At 35.7% G+C, this 22,910-nt stretch overlaps 1 protein-coding gene across 16 annotated transcripts in view; it reads right to left on the bottom strand.

The window, feature by feature from the left end:
• The window catches only part of MYCBP2 (MYC binding protein 2), a 272,286-nt gene that overhangs the window by 134,548 nt on the left and 114,828 nt on the right, over nucleotides 1-22,910 (bottom strand). For all 16 annotated transcript variants that reach the window (XM_078070219.1, XM_078070220.1, XM_078070224.1 and 13 more), the window contains 9 exons: nucleotides 15,196-15,368; nucleotides 13,977-14,102; nucleotides 13,762-13,889; nucleotides 8,372-8,463; nucleotides 6,240-6,374; nucleotides 4,793-4,876; nucleotides 3,463-3,559; nucleotides 849-1,041; nucleotides 29-303 (listed from right to left, as the gene is read on the bottom strand). In XM_078070219.1, coding sequence (XP_077926345.1) covers nucleotides 29-303; nucleotides 849-1,041; nucleotides 3,463-3,559; nucleotides 4,793-4,876; nucleotides 6,240-6,374; nucleotides 8,372-8,463; nucleotides 13,762-13,889; nucleotides 13,977-14,102; nucleotides 15,196-15,368 — 1,303 coding nt within the window. The remainder of the gene's footprint in view (nucleotides 1-28; nucleotides 304-848; nucleotides 1,042-3,462; nucleotides 3,560-4,792; nucleotides 4,877-6,239; nucleotides 6,375-8,371; nucleotides 8,464-13,761; nucleotides 13,890-13,976; nucleotides 14,103-15,195; nucleotides 15,369-22,910) is intronic.

Raw genomic sequence — 22,910 nt, 5'->3', positions numbered from 1 at the left:
CAACCCACATTTTACAAACTTAAATTACCTGATCCAAACAATTCAGCAGATCACACAGGCAAGCCCACTGTAAGGCAGGAGTTGGGTAGAAAGAATGAAAACAGGCAGTGAAGGTATTATGACACTCCTGAAGGACAGCTTCTAGGAGACTCAAGGGTTGACTGAGATATCCTTGAGGATCATTATCCAACTTCACCATGCAGTGGTCAACACCTTCTGATAAAATTTTTCTTAACAAAGTTCTGGTTTTTCCAATACATTCTGCTAATTTGCTAGTTTCTTCCACAACTGCTTTTCCTGTAGCTTTGAGGGAACAAAGCAGATTGCTAATTAAATAGAATAATAAATATGCATGGAGATATTCAATATAATTCAAGTAATTTCCTGTACAGCTAAAGATTGCAAGTACTCATAACCAAGAAATAAAACAATTTAGAGTTAAATGTGGTCCAAAATAATTTCTTTTAAAAATCTAAGTAGGGCAAAAAACAAACAAACAAAAAAAAACAACAGGAACATTGGTTTCAGCATTTAAGTCCAAATGAGTTGTTCAAAAAATTTCTATTTGACCGAATCCGTTTAAAATAATACATTATTAGAGTATTTTCTTAGCTTAACATGAATTTTTGTTATCAACACGTAATCTGTTTTATTCTTTGTAAGTAAATAAATAATAAGGCAAGCTTAATAAATAATAAAAAATAAATACGGCAAGCCGACTTTCTTCCCTCATTTTAGGAGAAGATTAAAGGCAGCTGGGGATCTTAAACTCCTGGTTATCCCTATACAGACCTTCCCGATGTGTCAAATATTTTCTCCCTAAAGTAATTTAAAAACATGCTTCATACCTGATACTGGGTAAATTTCACAGGTATAGACACGCAATAACCTCAGACAACAGGTACCCACAAAGCGCAGTCTCTCTAGATCTAGAAGTGTAGCTGTGAACTGGAATCCTTTTAATCCTCTAAGTTCTTCAACTCCTAAGACTAAGGTGGTCCAGCTCCAGTGAAGAATACTTAACAATGACTCAAAACATTCCTAATCCAGAATATAAAAAAACAGATAACAATTAGTTCAAATGATACCATAGGCTAAATCAAATGCAGAGATGACAGTGAACTTCAAAACTTTATTTGAACTTCTTTACTGAGTTTTGATTAGCCCAAATAATGGATATTTTATTAGTTCATTGATCAAATTACCATTAGGAATATCTTTGAAGTTTGACAAAAAAGGTAAAGTAGTTAGGCATGTATAAAAACAACATTCTTCAATATTTGCCTATTTATTTTTAAAAAGATTTATTTATTTGTTTGAGGGAAGAGAGCATACAAGCAAGTAGGGCGATGGGCAGAGGGATGGAATCCCAAGCAGACTCTGCACTGAGCATGCAGCCGGACCCGGGGCTGGATCTTACGACCTATGAGATTATGACCTGAGCCAAAACCAAGAGCCAGAGGCTGAAGTGACTGAGCCACTCAGGTGCTCCCATATTTGCCTATTTAAAAGTACGTTTTTGTTTCCCTGCTACCAACCTGTCTAGTTTATCATATAAGTAAGGGAAAAAATTAAAAACATTTACAAATACATGATTACTTGAAAGCAAAATTAAACTCTACACTGTAAGCCAAAAGTATTTAAAACACCTTAATAATTTTTTAATATAATAAAGTATTTTGTTTAGTATCAGGTATTGGTGACAGTATCAAATAACTTATTTTATGTCTACATATTAAATTTTACCACACAAACTACAGCTAACCCTTGATAAACAAGTTAATAGAAGATAAAATTTAACTAGAAAATAGTAAAAAATTCTTACTAGATTTTTAAATTCCACAATATGGGTTTAGGGTGGTGGGCTTCCCTTTCAGTTCTAGTGGTTCTGCAGGCTTTACCATACTTACATGATGACAAATACTAGATCATCTCAAAGCAAAGCACTTATTCTCTCATCCCCACCAAATTCCAGTCCTCTGGTATAGTAATACCAAGAATAAGAATTTATAGTTTAGCTTTTTAAAGAAATAGTAGAATACATTTCTTATATAAAGATAACAATTACCTAATGACCACAAAACCACTTAGACATACATATCAAAAAATTACTAAGCACAGAAAAAGAGATCACTGAAAAAGACATACAAAGTCAAGATACTTATTTGGATCAAAAGGTATCTAACTGATATTAATACTAAAAGGATGCCAAAATACCAAGGAGCCAAAGTTCTTGTAATCTCTTATTGCAAGCACTATCTCTATAACTACCACAGATCTTTTGGAAGGTCATTTGGCATGATATATCAAAATTTAAATCAGCACACTTCCAGTAGAAATATTCACATAAGTACGTAAGTAATCAAAGATGCATAGGGAAGGACATAATAGTAAACAAACAAGAAATAAATAGTCCTTTGATAGGTACAGGGTTGAATAAATTAAGGGTACAACTATTTTATAGGATGCTATGCAAATACAAGATTAACACAGAACCAAATATACTAACATGGATTATGTCCTTGATACTACGAAAATTTTAAAAAGGAAGATGCAAAACTTTATCATTACAAACAGAGCTGTACAGCATACTGTATATATAAACTAACAAGTTTGTGTATGTATAAAAATGGTCTGGAAGGATATACATCAAAATGTAAACAGTAACAGAGTGATGGGGAAAGAACTTCAGTATACTTTTAACATAGGTTTATCCCCACTCCACCCTCTTCCTAACCAGGAATGTATATTAATCTTGTGATTTAAAAAACTAATTTAAAAAGGGGGAAAAAAAAAAGCATTCATCCTACACAGTTCACGAACATGAAAGACTACCAACTATATTAATAAATCACATTCATATAGTGCCTTACAATTTAAGATGCATTTTTGCATCCCTTATCTCATTAGAAATTCATAATGATGCTATCACAAGGTTTATTTAGATAACTGGCATAAGAATGCTCAACTAATAAATGAAAGAACAAGAACTTAACTCAGACTTCCTGGGCACACATACCGTGATCTCTCAATTACATCATGTTGGCTTTCCATTCTACACTGGCAACCTGAGTAATGTAGCATATCTTTAAATGTAAAATGTGGATGGTCAAGCAGTTCAACAGAGTCCTTAGTTAGATATACAACTCTTCTATTTAGCTCCTCAAGCACTAGGCTACCACTTTTTGTCAGTATCAGTTTTAACTTTTCTTTCACTTTTTAACTCCTTCAGCATATGTACTCATACATGATTAACGAGAAAACCCACCAGTTATATCAGTTCATGTTGAAGTTCATGTTGAAAGGGCATACTCTTTGGCCCAGGATCTCAGTAATACAAAAACACATCTGAGTTCATAAAACTGTGCTGAGATGAACTCTTAGAAGAGTGGCTAAATGCGAAACATCAAAATGAAATGGAGCACTGGACAAAAAACCTGAAATTTTAAAAAAATGGCTTACCACTGAGACAGTTCTTGCAAAAGATCTCTTTAAAATGTGTACAGGTTCGCTGGTTTGCTGTTTGCCTTTTGAAGCACTGCCATCACTGGTTGGAAGTCTGACGGTGGCAGACACACAGAAATTTATGTTGGAAAGTCCAATGACATTTTTCTTTTCAAAATATACATTTTGTAAGAGCAAAATATGCTACTATTAAATATTAAGTGCTATATTATTAAGAAGTTATTCCACTAGTGTACCCAGGAGTAGTCCAAGCAACTTGCTATGTTCATAATGCTACATGTTACAAATACAAACTATAATAAATTGCATAAAAACAAACAAAAATCTCTTCTTGGGAAAATTGAGGTTTATACCACCTAGATTCTTAAAAGTGATTACTAGGGAAGGAAAACATGAGAGACAGTCACTGTTCTAGAGGTATTTCTTTAGATTTTATTGCTACTCAAAGAATGACATATTTTAGTGGGGTTTATATCTATTCAAATTCTTCATTCTAAATATTACTGCAGTAGTTTATTAGAAATAGATGGATACATAGGCATATGCTTCCATGTCTCAAATATATGAAGTAATTAAAATTCTTAAATAATGTTATAAATATAATAAATATTATCACATGGACAAGTTATTATTTGATATTTCAAGTAAAAGGAAATTTTTCAGCTGTAAGGGATTTTCTTTTCTTTTTTTTTTTTTTTAAGATTTATTTAGAAAGAGAGAGAGAGAAAGAAAGAGAGAGAGTCGGGGGGAGGGGGATAGAGAGAGACAGTTACAAGTTACTGAGCATGGAGCCCAAGGTGGGGCTTGATCCCACGACCCTGAGATCACGACCTGAGCTGAAACCAAGATCAGACACCTAACCGAATGCGCCACCCAGGCGCCCCTCAGCAGTAAGGGATTTTCTATTCATTCCATCACAGTACAAACAGGAAACATAAGACAACAGCAAATCAATCAGGCCTGCATCTGAAGTCCCCATCTAACACCCCAATAGCATTTCTCTAAGACAAATTTTTATTACTTTGTAATATTTTGAAATGGGTATGAAAATCCAGATTAAAAAATAAGTCATTAAAATACTGTTAATGGCGTAATACAGATAATCTGAGTCATGAGGTAAAGTTTAAAATTAAGCTTGATGTAGAAGATGTTTAAAAATATACAAAATAAGTGCTTTTGTTAAAAATAGCTGTATTTCTACTGGTATATTATAACTTGCTGAATGCTTCAAATAATTTCTTTCATTATGTCACACATATTTTGTAGTATCCTAGATCATTATAACAAGGGACTAAATCTATTAATTAACTATAAATATGCTAAATACCTGTATAATAATTGAGGTATCTGACCAGCATTAACATCTGTACCATTATTTGACTTCTTTGAACTCTTAAATTGGAAAACCACCCTAAGAAAGAGAAAAAATAACAATGATACCAAAAAACATGATTCAAGATCCATGAAAGAAAATAAGAAATTTGACAATAGTGTTTTCAAATTTTATGTTAATGAAGATAGATTCATTCTTTAAGGAAAAACACAAGTAAAAAGGAATTGTTTTTATTTTGGTTCAAGCTCTGAATGGCTTAATGAATAAAATGAAGGAATTAAACCTGATCATGAACTCCTGGGTAAGCCGCTGTCCTGCCCCCTTTTAGTACGCCCCGGCTCAACTTTAACCAGAACAATAAGCTTTTAACAAAATATTTCAACTTACAAACAATTTAAAATCTGTTCAACCGCACACATGATAAGCTTTAGCTTCAAACTGCTGTGATATTCCATAGTTCAATAAACTGCATATGGAATCACACAGTCCAAGATCAAGGCAGTCTCCCCAGTGCTAGCTCACAATCTTAGAATAAGTCTGAAAGGGATACTTTACAGCAGACTTAATTTTTCTATGGCATTCTACTTGAACATTCAGGAACAAAGAATTCTCCTCATTAATTAGTCTGTTCTGTTTTTGGTAAGCTCTGTTATGAATTGAACAAAACTATCTGAAATATACTATTACATAACTTCTACTCATTTCAAATAGTTTATGCTCAAGAAGAGTAAGGAGTAAATTAAATTTCTCTTCTAAAATAATGGTCCTTTCAAACACACTAATCCAGAGTACTGAGAATAAAGAAGATTGGAGTTACAGTCAAGTCCAGATTGGGTCCTGCCACACAACAGTGATATGATGTGCAGCAAATCACTTCACCTCCTGTCTCTCTATTCCCGAGTGGAAAACAGAGCTAATAACAGCTTCACAAAATTGTTGAGAGAATCAAATGAGAATACAGATATGAAAGTGTTTTATAAACTAAAAAGCACTCCATATATGAAATTTAAACAGTAAATCTCCCCCTACATCTTATTAAAACTGTACCATCTCATATTGCTAAAACTGAAATTGTTATAAACGTTTTTATAAGCACTGTCAAATTTTACAGCAAGTGTTTCTTTTTTATGGTTTCCAAATTCCTCAATCTTCTTGTCACTTTATATAATTTCTAATTGGAAATAAGTTCTTAAATGATATAACACCCAGAAATACATACAAATGACAAATGACAAGAGCAAAGAGTAGCAGTCCTATTCTCTCCCTGCTCTGTCTAGACCTTAATCTGGCATGAGACTGCATAAATTTAATGTTTGGCAGTCACATTCTGTTCTAGTCTTACTGACATTTTTATCCTCCTGGAAGACCTCTGAGCTGCTAAAACAATATTCCACTAACAAAAATGAGAGTTGCTTAAGTAATACTTAAACATTTTGCTTACCCATCATCTGTGGTAATAGAAGCTTGTCCATGAGATCCACAGTCACTGCTGGGTCCGGACACTCGAGCCCATGCTACATACCACCAACCAGCTTGCAAGAGAACTGGTTCATCAAACATCATTGCATATTTTTCTCTGAGAGAAAAATTAGTGAGTCAAAGACAATGCCTTTGCACTTCCCTGTTACATATATTTATGTGTTTTAAATCCTTCATAACAAAACATGAAATTCATTGTGTAAGATTCTTGTTGAATATCATTAAAAACCTTCTATTTTAAAAAGTCTGAAAAAAATTAAAAATCAAAAAATCTGGACAGGAACATAGAAATAATAGTCATTTGTGTCATGGTGATGAACTCCTCACCTTGAATTCTAAAACTTGCTTAAATATTATAAAGGTCTCATATTAAAATACAAATTTTCTTAATTGGTAAAAAAAAAAAATGCCAGTTTAGTTGGAAAATGAAACTCTGAATTTTAGTTTTAAAGTGTTTTGAGAGGAAGCATATTAATAAAATGGTTCTGGAGTCAGATGGCCTGAGTTCAAGGCTCAGCTTCGTGATTTGCTAGTTGTGTAACTTTGAGCAAGTTATTACACCCTCTCTGTGACTCAGTTTCTTCATCTGAAAATAGGGATGAAGATGATGTCTAGATCACAGGATTGTTCTGAGGATTGAGGAAATTCAGATGAAGTATTTGGAACTGTGCCTGTCACATAGTAATCACACAAAAAATTTTACTAAAATAGAAGGAGAAAGCTTGTATATAAATAGGAGATCTGATAAAGATATACACAAGTTATAAAGTTTTAGGTAACAGAGTATAGTGGTTATAGCTGGGGTAGAGAAAAGAATTAAGGGTATCTGAGGAAGGGAACAAATTCACGCACTGTAGAGGTATAAAAGTACAAAACAGGACTTGAAAATGACAAGGGGTCCAGTTAGGTTAAAGCATTAAGACAGATAACGAATAGTAGATAGAAAGTTAAAAAAGATGTTGTAAAAGATAACTTTAAAGTCCTTTAATGCTGGCCTTAGGAACCTGGGCTTTGTTAGTAGGGAAATGAATAAAATCTAGATGATTCTCTATATGTGAAACAATATATTTTTTGACTCATAATCATATGCTCAAAAATAAACACTAAGTGACAATGGCATCTTAAGGCTTTGTTAAAAATTAATCAACTAATTTCCTAAAATTTTCCTAATCTTCATTTGTATATCACATAAAAAAACAACTAAAAAATATCTCCTGATACTGGTGAATGTTTATAGTGAAAAAATAGTAAAAATTTTCTTTAGGTTTACGATTTTGTTCTCAAAAGTATTTATCTGTTAAAAGCAAACTTAATGCCTTACTACCATTTTTAGCAAACACACATTTTCACTAGCAAAAAGCTTATGTGTAACACACAAGGTTTTAACATAGTTATTACTGGGAAGTACAGTGTACTATTACTATTATGAGGTTCAATTTATTTTTTTTCTCATCATTATATCCCCTGATTTAAATCATTAACTTGTCATAACACAGTGTTGGGAGATAATTCTTGGGATTACACAGAGAGGACTGGTAAAAGCTAATTCTCTTCATACTTCTAATGAAGCTTTATAAATAAACATCCAGATTCTGGTAACAGGAAACCTACTATCCTAACAGGTTTCAGTAAAAAGCGGGCCACGCCCCGCGTGTTATAACCAAGCACATACTACGGGCATGGTGTCAGGGCACACAAGTGATCTGAATTATGGCCCCCTGACTGTTTGGTACTGTAGATACAATGCTACAGGTAGTAAATAACTGTAGGACATCATTAGAAAGCTAGCACAGTAGGTGCTCTCTAAGTGATGCATGAAAACAAAAGTGTGCAAAATATATGTTTATTTTCACGTTATCTTCGCTGGAGAAACAACTTGTCTTATAAAATACAAATATGGAAAATACTATTAGTTTTAGTGTAGCCCTGTTAAGTGCAACCCGTACCTTACGTAATATACAACTTAAGTCCTCAAGCATCTGATCACAGATTATTTAAAAGAGCAATCGTACGTTTCTTCAGTTACAATGAACTGCTCACAGCCCGTCTGTGAGCGTAGGTGAGGCTGAGACTGAGTAAGGAGGGCATCTTTACCTGGCAGCACAGTCATACGCCAACACGTCAGTCTCTGCAAGAAGGTCTCCGTCGGTTTCATGATCTCCTCCATCAGGACCCAATTCGAACAGCTGAGGAAAGGAGAAAAAGACATCGTGTCCAGTCGCTCAGTCATGCAAACCTGCTGAATAATATGTTTATGATTCTGGGTGTTTCCAATAATGTGCTGGACACTGCAGAATGTAAAAATCAGAATGCCTGCTTTTTTAATGTTAAATACACAAACCTACATATTTGAATTAAGAAACTTATGGTCTATATTCTCAGTTTTCCTTATTTATATATTCATCTATTTAGAGCAAATGCTCCAAGCTGTTCTGTACCAAATATAAACATGTGAAGGAGGTAAGAGAACTCAACCAATGCATTTTATCTAAGTGAGCTTTCAAATGAGGAAGAAGTCTGCTTCAACACTTACAATCTGTGAGATCTGGGATCCAGTTTCCTCATCCATAAAAGGAAGACGGATGCTAACAGTGCCTACTTCGTAGTAATTGTGAGAATTACGTGAAGTAATACTTATGGAACACTTAGAAAAATACCCAGAAAGAAAGGCTACAGAAGTGTTAGCTATGGAGAGACAGAGGAATAACAGAAGATAAGGATCCTTAAAAACACAGGTAACAAAAAGTAGTTCAAGGTAATACGGCATGGGAAAAGAAGAGATGAAGAGTATGAAAGAAAATGGTTATAAAATAAGGGGAGGACCAGACAGTGTGGGATAAGGATAAGATAGAAGATATCAAAGAGGAAAAGTGATGAAATTAAATGAAAATGAAGGAGAATTATCAGGAAGAGATCTTTTTTTCTTTAAAAATGGACCAATACATAACAAAAACCCTTATTTCTCTGGAGAATTATAACAGGTGAACTACAAAAAAGGCAGATAAAACACTAAGGACGAAGAGAAGGGAGCATTAAAACTTACTGGACAATTACTATGCTAGACATCTCATTTTTTCAATTATATGCTAATGATTTAAAAACCTGTCTCCAGCTCAGATCTTGTTCTCAACAGTCACTGCATACCCCACTCCACCCACCGCCCACCACCAGCTGGATCTCACTAGCTCTAAAGAGACTCACTCCCCTCTCCCCTGCTTTCCCTGTTCTGATTAATGGCACTATCAGTCACCTACTCACTCAGATAAAAAACCTGGAATAATCCTTTTTTCTGTATCCTTCTGCCATCACTACATCTATTCTACTGCTGGTACCAAAGCTTGTCAGTTCAAGCATGCTCACTGTTACTAGCTAGAACTCATCAGTCTTCTTATCTCCATTCTCTCTTTGCTCTGGCCCATACTCCACAAAGCTGACCCCTAGTACTCTTTTTAAAATGAGTATCTGATTAGAATACTTCTTTAATTTAAAATTCTTCAATGGTTTCTCATTTCCTTCTTTGTAGCATGACATACAGGCTCCCCTGCTTATGTTCAACAAATACTTCTCAACACATACTGTGTACCAGGCACAATTCTAGACACTTGGCATACAGGTATGAACAATGCAAACAAAAAAATGGGGGCTACTGGAAATAAGTTTGAGGGTGAGGGAGAGGATTTAGTTTTAAATAGGTTCACCAGAGAGTCAAGACCTGAAGATAATGAGGAAGTGATCACACAGGTATTGAGGTAAAGAGCTGTAGTCAGAGGGAGTAGCCAATGCAAAGGTCCTGAGGTTTGACTACGCCTGGTTTGTCTGAGGAACAACAGCAGGCCAGTGTGGCTGGATTAGAGTGAGGCAGCTAGTATAACGTAAGGTCAGAATGATAATGGCACTCAGTTCTATGGTGTTTTGTGGGCTCTTCTAAGGCCTGTGGCTTTTAATCTAATGTATGAAGACACTGCAGGAATCTGAAGAGAGGAGTGGCAGAGTCTGGTGTACATATTAAAAAAATCTCTCTGCTGTACTGAGAATAGACCAAAGGGAACAAGGACAGAAGCAGGACACAAGCTGGGAGGCTACTGTCATAATCCAGGTGGGAATGGCTGTGGTTGAGAATGACTGGGTACCAGGGACAGTTTTTAGAAGTGGTTAGATCCTGGATTTATTTTCAGAGGGTAGCCAATAGTGTTTGCTGCTGAAGGGGATGTGGGGTGTGACAGAGGGAAGGCAATGATGACTCCAAGATTTTTGGCCTAAGCAGCTGGAAGAATAAGGTTAACTCTATTCTAGGTCAGTTAGCTGGGATGGAGAAAATACGAGAAGAGCAGGTATAGAGAGATGACCAGAAGCCTGGTGTTGAAGATGTTATATCCGAAATGCCTATTAGCTATCCAAGTGGAGAAGTGAAGTAGGCAGCTGTATATATGATTTTGGAGGTTTAATAATAAGAGGAAAAATACTTAAAGCCATAAGGCTGGATCACTATGGGGATGAGTAGATTTAAAAAGTGTCCAAGACTGAGTTCTGGCACTCTAACACGTAGAGGTCCAGAAGATGACGAGTAACCAGCCTGAGACTTAGAAGAGCAGTCAGTGAGACAGAAGGAAAACCAAGTGTGGTATTATGGGGGCCAAGTGAAGACAGTATATAAAAGAAGGGGTTGATAGGATTAAATTAGGTCGACTGGTTAAAGAAGATGAGGACTGAGACTTGACCACTGGCTTCAGCAATCAGAAATCACTCACATCCTTGACAAGAGCAGTTTTGGTAGAGTGGGTGGGGCAAAAACCTGATTAGAGTAGGTTCAAGAAGTAATGGGAAGAGAGAGAATGGAAAGAGAAAGTATAGAAAGTTAAGAATATGTACAGAGTCCAACTAGGTGGCTAGTCCAAGACAAGTACACAAGTACCTTTGCCCAGGGTAGTTAGTAGTGGAAGAGTCTCCTAGCAGGAGGAAAGAGATAAAAGAGGACCCCCCCATCCCCCGCCCCAATCAAGAAAGAGGTCTAGGTTTCTGCCTTAGGGTAACAAGCATATGGTGGATGCTACTATTCAAGAGAAGAACCACTGGAAGAGAGCCACATCTTGGGGAAAGAGCATGAATTCAGTCGCAATATAAAGACCAGCAACTGTCATGCCTTTAAAGCACTTACATGGAAATGGGTCAAAGAAGAAGTCTGAGCTGGAGATCTAAATTTGGACATTATGGTATGCTGACAGCTATTTAAACTTCAGGCTTAGAGGAGAATGTTTAGGAGAAAATATAGAGTGAAGAAATAGGGGCTAGGGCTGAGCCTAGAAGAACTCCAATACTTAGTGGCCTGGTAGAAGAGGACAAACCTACAACAGAGAAGAAACAACCAGAGATATGAAAACGAAACAACAAAAAAAGAGATTTACTGCCAGAAAAAAAAACATGTACCTGAAAGAGGTGAATGGAGGCAAAAAAAAAGACTTCTGTTGGAAAACCTTAGTCTACTCATTAATAACTGAATCTTCTTTTTAAAAGATTTTATTTATTTATTTTTGTGAGAGAGAGTGCATGAGCTGGGGGAGAGCAGGCTTCCCGCTGAGCAAGGAGCCCGATGCGGGGCTCGATCCCAGGACCCTAAGATCATGACTTGAGCCCAAGGCAGACGCTTAACCAACTGAGCCACCCAGGTGCCCCAATAACTGAATATCAAAGGCAAGTTCACTTTCAAGGAATGGGAGGAGTAAAAGAGGATTTGAGATTTGGAAAAAAAAAATGACACCTAATTTAAAAACAGCATTGTGGAAGGCCTATATACTTCTATACCACAACTACGGGAGATAAGGGCCACTATGGTGTTCAATATTATCAAAACAAAACAAAAAACCTTTCAGGAACAGAAAAAAAATGTATCTTCACGATAAACTTACTAGACATTGCCAACTAGCACTGTATCATTGAGTTTGCTTCTCTATCTTGACTTCAAATCAAGACATCTTCAAGTAACCCTTTGAAAGCAGTTGCTCTGAAATAAGCCAAAAACCAAAACTGTTTTATATTCCCTTTTCTTTCTTTTCCTTCCTTCCTTTCTCTCTCTCTCTCTTTCTATATATGTACCTAGAAGCAAATATTTTTTAAAAGTTTGTCGGTTCTGGTTGGGCCTCTATGGGAAGTGTCCTCAAAAACCATCACAGTAAGGGATTTAACATATTAATATAAGTTTTAGATACCACTGAGAGAAGTAAGAAAAGATCTCCTAAACAGATAGCATTTAATTAGAATTTTTAATGAAGCCTGCTACTGAAATTAAGGCACAAACTATAGTTTCCTCTCTTACCTTATTTTAAAATTATTTTTAATTATTTTATTTTTAGTTTTTTTTTTTGGAGAGAGAGAGAGAGCATGAGCTTACACGTGTGAGCAGGGGTGGGGAGGTTGGGGCAGAAGGAGTGGGAGAGAGAGAATCTTAAGCGGGCTCCATCCCCAGTGCGGAGCCCAATTTGGGGCTCGATCTCAGGACCCTGAGATCATGACCTGAGCCAAAACCAAGAGTCAGAGAGACATTTAACCAACTGAGCCACAGAGGCGCCCCTCTCTTTTACTTAAAAGTAAAATCAGATTAATTTGAGAAGTGGAACATTTAAGCTATTAGTGAATTTTCAAAGAATGAGCACATCCTTTGCTTGGAATAACTGCAGACCCTTTCTCAGATGAACAGGTATAATTAACTCAGGACTTTTGATTATTTTTATTTTATCTTGGACTAGCCACCTAGTTGGACTCTGTACATATTCTTAACTTTCTATACTTTCTCTTTCCATTCTCTCTCTTCCCATTCCTTCTTGAACCTACTCTAATCAGGTTTTTGCCCCACCCACTCTACCAAAACTGCTCTTGTCAAGGATGTGAGTGATTTCTGATTGCTGAAGCCAGTAGTCAAGTCTCAGTCCTCATCTTCTTTAACCAGTCGACCTAATTTAATCCTATCAACCCCTTCTTTTATATACTGTCTTCACTGTATAATCCATACCCCATATTCCGATGAAATCCATACCCCATATTCCATCTCTCACTTCATCCCTGGTCCCCGTCTTAGGGTGATCATGTCTGTTTACACAGTATTTGGCATCAAAAATGCTAAAAACTTTTAAAGCTACATCAAAATGTCCCTGCATCAAAACAGCTGTGCCCCCGTCATTAAAGTGGCTAACAGAAAGGAGGCATATCAAAATGTCCTGCTACTCCTAGACCACTAGGAAGCTCAGCACGAAGGATTGAGATGAACTAGTCTTTTTCAGCCTAAAATTATGAAGAAATCACTTTCTATTCATTTCCTCCCATCTTGACTTTTGATTTTCTAATGAGTCAATAGATTTAGTATTATTGCATTACATTTTAGCAATGCTTCCTCAAGTCCTTTTTTATTATACATTATATACATAAAATCATAAACTAAGTCAAAACCAACATCTTCAAACAAAAAAGGGCAACAGTGCCAACAAACTGCTTACCTTAATTTTAGCAGTATATTCTCCTCTACCTCCAAACAAACCAAGGCCACCAAGTAAAATATCAGTGTCAGCACTAAAACGTATAGCTTCTACTGAATGAGCAGAGTAACCCCAGCCCCCTCCATGACCTAAAAGATACAAATAATAATTTATGTTGTAAAATATATATATATTTCACTTATATGACAATATTTCCTAGACATAAATATACATACTTTCAAACCTGTTTACTACACTATAATCTTCTTTGGAATAAACCTTCATTACTGCTTGAGTCTCCTCCTCTGTACTTGCAACACCCATTTTTAAATCCTGCATAGCTGCTAAGGTATCAAGGCAACCTAAAAACAAACAAACAAACAAAAATTCAACTCCTTGAAATTAAAATTTCCCACTATATTGATGGTATGAGATGCTGTAGGGGATAAATTAAAATAATAAACTCTGAGTGTGCCAATAAATGTATTCCAAGCTTTAAACAATGTTTCACGAAAGAACACCTACAACCAATAAGAATTCCCCTCTGTTTGGGTAATTATCATATTTAAACACATTCTATATGTCAATGTTTTGCAAAAAACTTTATCTTTGAAAAGTTGGAATCCCTCAATCTTTGAGCCTTTACAGGGTTCTTCCTTTTATGAAACCCTGAGTTACTTCTAGATTCTTAAAGTTCTATATGAGGAAGACATAGCAGCCTGAGAGAACCTTAACCAATGCGAGTTCTGGATGTTTACAATGATTACCAGATAAAATTTGAGAAAAAAGAAGCAAGGAATTATATGTATGATCTAGTAATTATACTTAGGAACATGATTTCACAACTGCAAATTTTAGATAAGCATGAATGAGTCTTTTTAAGGATCCTTTTTAAAAGCAATAAAATAAGTAGTTACGTGGACTGGTGTAAAATTTCTACGAACAGAATATATATATATATATATATTCTGAAAAAATGCTGTATTATAAATTAAATAGAAGTGAAGTTGATGTACTGTGGAAAACTGTGTTATATGAGACAGAAGTAATATGTATAAAATTCATAATTACATAAATATATTTTATAGAATTTGTTATTTTAAAATAAAGTATGCAAATTAAGTATTATAATTATACATTTGAATATTCTAACTGCATCTCTAAAGTTTATATATTTAAGCTGAACAAAAACATTAAGAAAAATCTGCCTGCTAGAATTATATTCAGGAATGCTTTATATTTGGGCATATATGAATTATGTTGGTTCAAGTCTGATATATTGGTGTTTGGGGGATGGACAACCCTCTTAAAGTTAGAGGGTTTAACTTATATTGCACCTAGCATGTTGTTGTTTAACACACAAGAGAAAATGAAACACAAACCTAAATATTCTCTCAAAAAAGTTCTCAGCACATATTAATGAAAATTAGCTGGTCATCAAAAGAGCAAGCCTACCTAGAATGTGCAAAGCTGCATGAGATCGGGTGGTGAGAGCCCTTGATCCTGCTGGTAAGGCAAGTTCAGGACTGAGAATACTACATCTGGATTGCATGTCTGCTGAAGAAGGAAGTCTGGCATCAGCAACCACTGCATTGTAACACCACAGTTCTCTAGTATTTGGTCGAAACCTTCAAGAAAGAATAATCACAGCACTTCAACATACAGTTTCTAAATTTCTAAAGTACAATTGATACAAAGAGAATATAGTCAGCTTAAAGAGGACAAAATGTAGTTCATTATTTTCTTGGAGTTAAATATATAAATAAAATTATTGGTCACTAGAAGTGAAATAATTTGAATGAAACAGTTCTACAGATCACGAAACGTTACGAGTAACAGAGCAACAGAAAACATGATGCATCCATATATGAAGCTTCTGTACAACAAAAACTCCATAAATAACATTTAAAGACAAAGGGCAAGTTGAAAGAAAATAGGTGACACATACATATGAGACAAAACAACAGTATCCACAATATATATGAGCTCCTGCAACCAGTAAGAGACAATCAACCCAGTATCAAAAATGGGCAAAAGACCTAGAATGCGGTTTTCAGAAAGGAAGCACAAGTAAAGGGTACATAGATATTCAAACACTCATAAACAGTAACCCCTAAGGGACCCACAATACCCTCCAACCATTACCTCATTTCTCTTATCTCTTCCATAAATAATTCTCAAAAAGCTGCCTCTACTTCTTTACCACATTTTTTTTTTTTGCTATAAATTCTTTTTGAAAAAGTTGTTTTTATCAACTACAGAGTACATACAAAAGAAGAGTAACAAAATATTTTCAAAATGAGGTATTAAGAATAATGGGATAATGTGCACTAGTAAAAAGAATATTACCATTATCTTTTAAGTACCCTGGCTCTCCTTCCCTACCCACTCTCCTTCCCTACCTAATTTCTTCCCCTTTCCTTCAAAAGTAGCAATTACCTGGAATTTTAAAAGTTTATCATTCTCTTGCTTTTATGATTTTTCATATGTTTATATCAAAATTGTATATTACTTAAATTTCACATTTTGAATTGTACATGAACAGGATACACCATGTGTTCTTCTGTGGTTAGCTTTCTTCAAACAACAGAATATTCTTAACAATGTATTTTTACAGTGGTATATGACTGTAAGTTCATTTATTCTTGTTGTTGTAAAATATTAATAGCTCATGTGACTACATTACAACTATTTGTCCATTCTATTACTGATAGCAAAAAAATCAAAACCACTCTATTTTCCATTACAAAAAAAATGCTGCTATGGATAATTTTATACACAGCTCCTAAAGCATAAGTACGAGATTAGACGGGAAGGAAGAACAAAATCCTCATTTTTTCATTAACTGGTATGCCTACACAGAAAACAATGATTATTTTGAAAATCTGATTTGTGTCAGATACAGCTAGCATTCAGATTCATTTATTAAGAATGGTCTTCTCAATCAATGGTGCTTGATGATCCAAATTTACTAAATATAAGAGCACTTAAATCCAAATCTTTGGTATATATCCAAAAGAACTGAAAGGAAAATCTTTTTTTTTTTTTTTTTAGATTTTATTTATTTATTTTGACAGAGAGAGAGAGAGACAGCGAGAGAGGGAACACAAGCAGGGCGAGTGGGAGAGGGAGAGGGAGAAGCAGGCTTCCCATGGAGCAGGGAGCCCAATGTGGGGCTTGATCCCAGGACCCTGGGATCATGACCTGAGCCGAAGGCAGACGCTTAATGACTGAGCCACCCAGGCGCCCCTGAAAGGAGAATCTTGAAGTGATACTTGCACACTCACAATCATAGCAGCATTATCCACAATAGCCAAAAGGTGGAAGCAACTTAAGCATCCATGGATGGATGAGTGGATAAATAAAGTACGGTAGAAACACTGAATGTTATTTAGCCTTACAAAGCAAAGAATTCTGTCACAGGCTGCAATGTGAATGAATCTTGAGGACATGATGCTAAGTGAAATAAGGTAGTCACAAAAAAGACTAGTACTGTATGATTGTACTTATATATCAAAAATAGTCAAATTCACAGACAGTAGAATGGTGGCTGCTACGGGCTGGAGGGAGGGAGAAACGGGGAGCTGTTCTTTGGTACAGAGTTTCAGTTTTGCAAGATGAAAATACTTCTGGAGGTCTACCATACAACAATGTGAGTATACTTAACACTGCTGAATTGTACACTTAGAAATGGTTACATTTTATGTTTTTTAGCACAATTAAAATTAAAAAGTTATTTAAATTTTTTAAAATTTTAAACAAAAGTAATACTTGGCACAGAATAAATTCTATTAAAGTACCTGCTATAGTTAGTAGCATTAATATAACTGTACTATTGCTTTTTAATTTAATCTAATTGGGTTTTTTTGTATGTTATTATTTATTTCTCTCTGGTTGCTTTTAAGATTTTTCTCTTGGGCTTTAGTGTTCTGTAATTTCACTATAATTCTCCTGATTGCAAATAATGGAAACACATAATTTCTAATATTTGTGAATTTAAATCTTTTTATTTTTGGTTCTGGAAAATTCTTAGGCATTATCTCCTCAAGTATTGTTTCTCCTCTATTTTCTTTAATCTCTAAAATTTCCTTCTTGGATGTCTATTAGATCTTTTCATTATATTCTTCAAATCTCTTTCATATTTTTTATATTCTTGTCTCTGTGGCATTTTGTGTAATTTCCTCTCAACTCTTCAAATCTGATCTACTCATGCATTTGTGTAAATAACTGTTCTTCATTTATAGAAGTTTTGCTTGGTTATTTTTCAAATATGGCTCATCATTTTGAGTCTCATTATGAGTTTCTTTTGCTTCCTCAATTTCATCTTTTATTTTTTAAACATTTCATACATACATAATTTATATTGTTTCTGCTAATTCTGAGATGAAACCGATCTTGTTTTGCTTGTCTTTAGCTGAATTTCACTAACAGTGATATAATTTATATGTTAAGCAATCTTAGACTTTGTGCTTATACTTGATGGAATCTTAATTCACTAAAAACCTATGGGACTAAATGAAGGAGGGGTTTTCTCTAAAGATGATGTACACTTGCCTTCTGCCGGAGACACAGGGGTATTACCTATTTAATGCCAGTTTAGCATCATTCCAAGGCCAGAAGCTTAACAGAGTTTCAGGATCAGTTTCCATCTCCCTCACCTTGCAGCTGGCACAACACTCATTTTCCAAGTTGCAGCACTGCTTATCACCATTTGCCCTCAGCAAAATCCCGTGTTTAGAGTGCTGACTGCTTACTTCTCAAGGGTCACCTCATCAGGTATGATTTTTACTTTTATGCTGGCTTTCTTTCTTTGAGATGGGGGTGGAAGACAGGGGCAGTATATCAGCGACATCTTGGCTGAGTGCCAAGCCAATGTATAAAATATAAACTTTTTTTTTTTTTTTTTTTTAAAGCATAGGGCCCTCGTCAAAGTATTTAGTTTACCAAATTGCCAGAAGCGGAAATCCCCATTCACTCTTCAAACCACACCAATCTAGTTTGCACATCTAACACTTCCATGAAATCATTCTCAAAGTTGCAAATAACTCCTAACTAGCTAAACCTAATGGAATTTTTTGTCATCTACTTAGTTAAGCCCTCAGCAGTATCCAACATCATTGAACACTCCCCTTTTCACTTCTATGTCAGCACACCCTCTTGCTTTTTCCCATAGTTCATAAGCTGCTCCTTCTATTCTCCTGACTAGTTCCTCCTATCTCACCTAACTTCTAAATTTTGTAAGTTCTCCTCAACCTACATTCTCTGTCTAGGTGATCTCGTTCAATACCGCAGCTTTAGATACACCTATAAACTAAACATTATCAAATATATATCCCAGCCCAGACTAGTCCTTTGAACTTGGCTCACTTAACATGTCAAAAACAGAAATCTTGACAAAATCTGTCCCTTTCTCTGCCTTTCCTGGCTCAGTTAATCACCAATGTCTACTCAAATGCGAAAATCAGAACCTTGGGAATCATCCTGGACTATTTTCTTTCCTTAACCACTTTCCAATACAAGCCAGTTTTATTGGCTCTATTCCAAAATACATGCTGCTGACTGCTCCTCTCCATCTTCCCCACCACGACCCTAAGTTTCATGCCATCATTTCTCCCTTGCACTACCGCAGGAACTGCCTACATCTGATCTTGCCGCCTCCCATTCATTTTCCACACAAGTATAATCTCTTCGTGTCACTTCCCAACTCAAAATCCTACAAGGACTTCCTATTTTGAAGAAAATTCTTTTTTTTTTTTTTTAAAGAGTTTATTTATTTGACAGAGAGACACAGCGAGAGAGGGAACACAAGCAGGGGGAGTGGGAGAGGGAGAAGCAGGCTTCCCGCCGAGCAGGGAGCCCGATGCGGGGCTCGATCCCAGGACCCTGGGATCATGACCTGAGCCGAAGGCAGACGCTTAACGACTGAGCCACCCAGGCGCCCCTTGAAGAAAATTCTATTTCCTTAATCTAGCCTACAAAGTCCTGCATGTCCTGGCCTTGCCTACCCCCTTTGAATTTATTTCATGCCCTCACTCACTATGCTTTAACCACACTGGCTTTCTTCAAATTCCTAAAACACAACCAGGCTCTTGCACCAAAGTATTTGGGTCTACTAAGCTCTCCCGGCTCTGAAAACTTTCCCTAACTCTTCAAACACTTGGTTCTTTCTTTCTTATACTTTAAGGTCTTAACTTATACTGTCTCCATTGAATAGAATATAGGTCACTGCTGTTAATCACAGCAATCCCTTTTTCCTTAATGATGCTGAGTAAGATCTATAAAGAGTATTATTTATTCACTTTCATATGGTCTATATCTCTGTTTAATAAAAAAGACAACTTCCCTAAGAGCAAGGGAATTTTATATGTATCTTATTTACTTGTATCAATTTTTGCTTATCATATAGTATCTATTTAAATATTTACTGACTAAAATTAAAATAGCAAAAATTAAAAATAATAGTAGTACTGTATACTGATGCTGACAGTATGGGAAAATATGGATTCTCATAGCAGTTGGTGAGAGAGTACTGAAGGACAATTTGGCAGTATATATCACAATTCTATGAGCCAATCTTTTGACTCAGCAATTCCACTTCTTGAAAGTTATCTTGTGGGAATACACTCCCATGAGTACAAACTGTGTGTGTATATACACACGTGTTTGTGTGTTCACTCTGGCAATATAGGTAATACCGAAACATTAAAAAGTAATCTAAAACGTTCATTAATAGGGAAATAGTTAAGTATATTTTAGTTTATCCAGACTACAGAATTCTATACAGTTTTAATAACAAAGCAGTTCTTAACTGTACTGACTTGGGAAAATCTACTTTTTGCTTTGTCATTTAGCAAAAAAAACCCCTCGCTTTTAAAATGAATATATTCTTATATGTATTAAAAAAACACATGCATTTTACAAAAGTGTCAAAACAATATAAACCAAACTTAATACCTGTGACCCAGAGAGAAGGTTAATAGGATTTTTATGGGGAAAGAAAAACATCTGAAGAAGGACCACACAATTCAAGTTTTGCTTTGCTGTTAAAAAAGTAACAACACAAATTTATGTATAAATTTTGAAGTGGGAAATAAAATTGCTATTCTTAACATTTATCTGCTTTTTACAGATGCTAAGTTTCTAATTACTCAAGAAAAGTTAGCTGTTAAGAATACAAAAGGAAGCCAACTCCACCCGGAAGGAAAGTCAACGTGAGCTACTGCCGAACCTGCAGCATCTACGAGGACTGTAAAGTGTAAGTACCTACTGAAAAATACAAAGGACATAAAACAGCCAGAAGTCAGGATAATGGCATAAAACTCTGATCCTGATTACAAGAAAACACCTTCCAGCTGTTTAGTGAAACATTTGAGGAGACTTTTAATCTCTGTTTTGGAACAAGGGAGTAAGTACTCAAGGACCTGGCAAGGCATCTGAGATCATCTCTCCTATCACTATCACCGTATGTGAAAAAGGCAAGGCTCAGCTAACTGCACACTACACTTCTGAGTTCTGGAGTTCTGTTAAGACTCCAGGGAAATAGCTCTAGTTATACTGTTAGAATCCAGTTCTGCTAGTAACTAATTTAAAGAATGCATTTCTAATTTAGTGAATGTATCCATAAACAAAGTCTCCACTGTTGATTTTTATTTTGTTAATGTAAATTTCTTTCATTTGAAGATAAAACATATAAAGATTATAGGAAATAAAACATCAACTTAAACCTAAGTCCAAACCAGAGCTTGCTCTTTGGTAACTAAGTCTCTTGTATACAGACTTGTAATCAGTAAATAACTAATGACTAGTCTGTCTTTGTGCCTTTCTATCTCCTCCACGCTATCCCACTGTGACCACTCCAATTTTGGTTCTTAGTACCTCATGTCTTCATAAGAATTTCTGTAAGACTACTCACCTCTAGTCTCTCGTTATCTAATCTATCCTGTGTAATGCTGCTAGGGAAATTGAAATTGACTGAAAACTCAATCAATTCTGGCTTCCAGGCCTTCTCACAAAATGCCCAAGTAAGACAGTAGGCTGGTCAGCAACCCGGGAAGCACTGTAATTCCTTCACTCTGAATGCAGCCTTAGGACTGATACAAAACATGGCTTCTTAAGACCTGGCTGGCTGACAGAAATGAAAGTAGTCATGGGCAGAGGAAGAAGACAAAAAAGTCTTTTCCCTTTCCTCATTGGTGCCAGTTAAACCTTTCAATTTATCTAATTCCTGTCCACTGAGGTTGGCCAAATAAACAATGCAAGAGGGGAAAAGAAAAAAAAAAGAAAAAGGTAAGTCCTGTGATGAGTCAATCTGGTGATGCAGGGGACACCTCCTACTAGTATTCAAAGCTAGAAATGCTGAGGACAACAATTTTCTTTACTCATTATGTATACAAAGCACCATAATAAATTTTAAGCAAATACAACATAATTTGAGTCTCTAGTGTACCTGTATCCATTCTCTACATTTTTACAGTTTCTAGAGTTTGGCAATATTATACATTTCTACATTTCTCTACCAATATACGTACATTCATAAAGGGCATTTATCTTAATTATTCTGTATTGTCTTTGGCACAATTTCTTCTACATAGTTGGTAATAATTCGATATATGGAAACAAGAAAATAGAATGAGTTCTATACAATTTAGACAGGATTGCTGACAGATCAAAAATAATTAACACCTCTTGAAAGTATAACTGCTTAATATGACAGCAGCAAACAGTTCTTTTTTTTTTTTTTTTTTTAAGATTTTATTTATTTATTTGACAGAGAGAGACACAGTGAGAGAGGGAACACAAGCAGGGGGAGTGGGAGAGGGAGAAGCAGGCCTCCCGCAGAGCCGGGAGCCTGATGCGGGGCTCGATGCGGGGCTCGATCCCAGGACCCTGGGATCATGACCTGAGCCGAAGGCAGACGCTTAATGATTGAGTCACCCAGGTGCCCCCAGTAGCACCTACCATGTACCTCTGCTCTAAATTCTTCACTCCATAACAATTTATGAGGTAGGTACTACTATTACCCCAAATATTTAAATGAGAGAAGTAAAGCACATAGAGTCAAAGTAACCATTCCAAGGTGACACAGAAAGCATACTGTGGATCTGGGATAATCCGAGGCAGCCTGGCTCAGAACACGTGCTTTTACTGCAAAGGTCCTGGGAAGCACAGTT

The sequence above is a fragment of the Halichoerus grypus genome, chromosome 4 (assembly GCF_964656455.1).
Source record: "Halichoerus grypus chromosome 4, mHalGry1.hap1.1, whole genome shotgun sequence".
NCBI classification, from domain to species: Eukaryota; Metazoa; Chordata; class Mammalia; order Carnivora; family Phocidae; genus Halichoerus; species Halichoerus grypus.
The sequence above is the reverse complement of the archived record's forward strand: the minus strand, read 5'-3'. Positions and strand labels throughout refer to the sequence as shown.